A 3,874-nucleotide genomic window follows, 5' to 3' on the forward strand; every position below is an offset into this window, starting at 1 on the left:
GATGGAAAAGCGTGGCTAACTTCACCACAAACCACCTACTAAGTAGTTTGTGAACTTCACACTAGTACTGTTTAATACCCACAACATAACTTTGACACGGAAACTGTGTTTTGAAATTTTTGTGAAGTCTTCATCGTTTAGGTTTGAATTGTCAACTCGGTATATTTCTGAAAATACTATCGACGAGAATCGATATCACTATTACGCCTCTAACAGGACGTCAGTGGTCGATCGAAAAAATCCCTCCTGGAATAATAATGAAGAGAATGAATACGAGTCATTGTTATCCAGGTTATCCGATTAATTTTATTTGTCGATATAAAAAATCAATAAAAATCTACAGTTTTTTTTTTCATTCATTATGCACTCATCCAACCACTAGACCCTTTTTGATGATAAACAAAATATCAAGAGTAAGCTTATAAACTTCTTGTGAAATCTTCATCGTTTAGGTTTGATTTATAAACTCGGTATATTTCTGAAATAACTAATGACGAGAATCGATATCACTATCAAGCTTCTGAAAGGTCGTCAGTAGTCGATCCCTTTCAACAATCACGACTTTAAATAACCCGATATCGAGAGCCGATTACACTTACTCCGACCTAGTATTTTTCCCATCCTGTTCCACCAGAAAAATATTTCCTCAGGAATAATAATGAAGAGAATGAAAACGTGTCATTATCTTCCAGGTTATCCGATTAATTTTATTTATCGTTATAAAAAATCAATAACAATCTACAGTTGTTTTTTTTCTATTCATAATGGACTCATGCAACCATTTTTAAATTGGAACAAGCTTTCAACTTCTTTTCGTAATTTAAGAACGCATCCAATAATTTTAAAACTCCAAAGCTTATCGATGAGATTCACATTTTCTTGTATAAATATGAAGTGACGTTTTCGAGGCGACCACAACGACCGCGGTCATTACGTGGAACGGTTATAGGAACATTTTGATCCTTGTGAGTGTTTAGTGGAACGCACGATAAATAAAATCTAATCAAATCAAAATATGTTTTATTATCCAAGATCTGAACATCTTATTGGCAAAGTCTAGTAGAGTAAAACGTGTATATGGGACAATTAACAAATATAAACTATAAAATAATGCTTAGAGACAAGAGCAGAGTATATGGACAGAACAATTTTAAGCCCGGCTGAACAGATGGAAATATAAGTGAATGAATATATGAATATATGAATATTGAGTGAATGTAAATATACAGGGTGTCCCTGGACTTCCTCTTTTCCTCTCGGGAATGTATAGATGGGGTCAAAATATCACCAGTACTTCATATAATTTTTTTTCCTAAAAGTCTTCGTAACCAAGTTACGGGCCCTCGAAGTTACAAAATGAAAAATGTTTTTCTTTGATAACTTTTCAAGTGAATATTCAAAATCATCCAAATTTTGGTAATTGACTAAACAAATGAATTCCGTCGATGAGCTTTCATGCAGGAGTCAGTTGTTTTGCTACAAAGTCAGGAACGGACTACCCCCGATGGTCCACACCCCAAAATTTTGAAATGACAGATATTTTTCAATATTTTTCAACAAAATAAGGTTACTTGAACAATTTTATGAATAAAAGTACTCGTGTGGAAAGTCGATCGGAGCAACGAGTCTTGATAAAAATGTAGTTCTACTCGACGACATCAAACCCGCTCGTCCACCATTATTTGAAATGAATAATTATCAAAGCAGAAATAATAATGATAACGTTAATTCAACAAAATTTATAACAGGAATAATACAAAGTATGCTAAAATGAAGTCGTAAACAAAAAGTACAGTACCTATATGGAAGTTTAAGTCACAATTGTGATAGCAGATATTTTTTCAAAAGAAATATCAAGTTCTGTAGATTCGTGGTGTTTTTAAACTAACAAGCTACTCTACTATGAAATATCGAATTCATTCCATATTTTGTATGTACATAATACGTGTGGAATAATCACGTTTCGTGTTGATCAGTTATCTGAATCTCATGAAACTCAACATTCGAATGTTTCAAATTCTTCTTCACAGCTAAACTGATGAGGAGTTCCACTGATAATTATAATTTTATGGGAGAAATTCTTTAACACGAATCTAAATTTAGCTGAAAAAACGCACATCGGAAAAAATATTTACTATACTAATAAAAAGCAAACGAATGAACTACAAAAACGGCTGCACATGATCAGGTGAAAAATATCCAGGGAATAATTATGTTCCATTTCTTTCACAGATGTTGACAAAAAAAACCTTTTAGAAAGTTTTGATAAAAAATGAGAAACTGGAATGCGATTTTGTTTTGTTGAGTGGTGCGTTGTCATATGACTATCATTGTATTGTCAATATTCTATAGGATATTTTGAATTTTTTTGATATGGCCGAACAGTTTACATTCAATGAATATGCAGATATGCATGTATTTTATGGACGAGCATTTTGTAATGCTGCAGAAGCTCGTCGTCTGTATTCCGAGCATTTTCCCAATCGAACGGTACCGTCAAGAGAAACATTCGAGCGTGTCGATCGCAGCTTGAGGGAGACAGGTATGTAATAATTGATAATTAATTTGAGCACGTTGTTTTATTTCGATATTATTGTAGGTACAGTTTTGCCAAAACGAGGTGGTGAGGGCGCTCCTAGGACTGTACGTACCGTTGTATTGGAGGAAAATATTTTGGAAGCCGTCGCTGATGATCCTTCAATGAGCATCAGAAATCTATCAGAACAGTTCCATACATCCAAGTCCACTATTCATAGAATAATTAGGGAACAACTGCTCCACCCATTTCACATCCAGAAGGTACATGCCATGACACCTCAAGATTTTCCAACACGACTGGAATATGCCAATTGGTTCATGAATAGGCAAAGAGAGGATATGACATTTATTAATCGAGTTTTATTCACTGATGAAGCAGGTTTCAGTAGAGATGGAGTTATCAACTCTCATAATCTCCATATATGGGCCGAAGAAAATCCCCATGGGATATTGCAAACCAAACACCAACGGAAATTCAACGTGAATGTTTAGGCTGGTATCATAGGAAACCATCTTATAGGACCATTCGTTCTACAGGACCGATTGAATGGAGAACGTTATTTGGAGTTCATTCAGAACGATTTGAATGGACTTTTGGAACATGTTCCATTGCAAACCCGAAGAGATATGTGGTTTATGCATGATGGCGCTCCTCCTCATTTTAGTTTGATTGTGCGTGACCATCTGAACCATATTTTCCACAATAGATGGATTGGTAGAGGTGGGCCATATTCATGGCCATCGCGGTCTCTGGATTCAAATCCATTGGATTTCTTTCTGTGGGGGCATCTAAAAAGCCTTGTTTACGCTACACCTATTCACACATTGTTGAATAGAATAACATTACATTGTGAAGCCATACGAAACGACCCTGGAATGCTATTTCAAGTACAGAGAGGGTGTCTTCGCAGACTAAGAAAATGTATAGAGAGAGAAGGTGGTCATATCGAGCAGTTTCTGTAGCGGATTTTTCATTTCTGTTTGCTCTTGAGGCTCTTGAGTTTCGTTAGTTAAACGTGTTTGCATTATAAAAATTCGTTATGAACATTTTACCTATCATTTCCATTTTCCTTAAAAACTAATATTTTCGAATAATGGTAGACATCTCAGGATAAATGTTGTTGAATTAACGTTATCATTATTATTTCTGCTTTGATAATTATTCATTTCAAATAATGGTGGACGAGCGGGTTTGATGTCGTCGAGTGAAACTACATTTTTATCAAGACTCGTTGCTCCGATCGACTTTCCACACGAGTACTTTTATTCATAAAATTGTCCAAGTAACCTTCATTTGTTGAAAAATATTGAAAAATATCTGTCATTTCAAAGTTTT

The 3,874-nt window shown here is 34.9% G+C and overlaps 1 protein-coding gene across 1 annotated transcript; it reads left to right on the forward strand.

The window, feature by feature from the left end:
• The first annotated feature begins 1,645 nt into the window (after positions 1–1,645).
• On the forward strand, positions 1,646–3,266 carry LOC141484200 (uncharacterized). Its single transcript, XM_074179286.1, has 2 exons — positions 1,646–2,542; positions 2,600–3,266. The coding sequence occupies exons 1-2, from the start codon at positions 2,374–2,376 to the stop codon at positions 3,028–3,030; spliced, it is 600 nt and encodes a 199-aa protein (XP_074035387.1). The 5' UTR covers positions 1,646–2,373; the 3' UTR covers positions 3,031–3,266.
• Positions 3,267–3,874: the final 608 nt, after the last annotated feature.

Source organism: Leptinotarsa decemlineata, unplaced genomic scaffold, assembly GCF_025532065.1.
Source record: "Leptinotarsa decemlineata unplaced genomic scaffold, Ldec_3_MD MMD2_tig00005002_RagTag_RagTag, whole genome shotgun sequence".
Lineage (NCBI taxonomy): Eukaryota > Metazoa > Arthropoda > Insecta > Coleoptera > Chrysomelidae > Leptinotarsa > Leptinotarsa decemlineata.

Bases quoted from the DNA above. Each gene is read 5' to 3' on its own strand.
- LOC141484200 (XM_074179286.1), top strand. From the start codon at position 2,374: ATGGCCGAACAGTTTACATTCAATGAATATGCAGATATGCATGTATTT. The intron at 2,543-2,599 runs GTATGTAATAAT...ATATTATTGTAG, and splicing joins TCGCAGCTTGAGGGAGACAG to GTACAGTTTTGCCAAAACGA.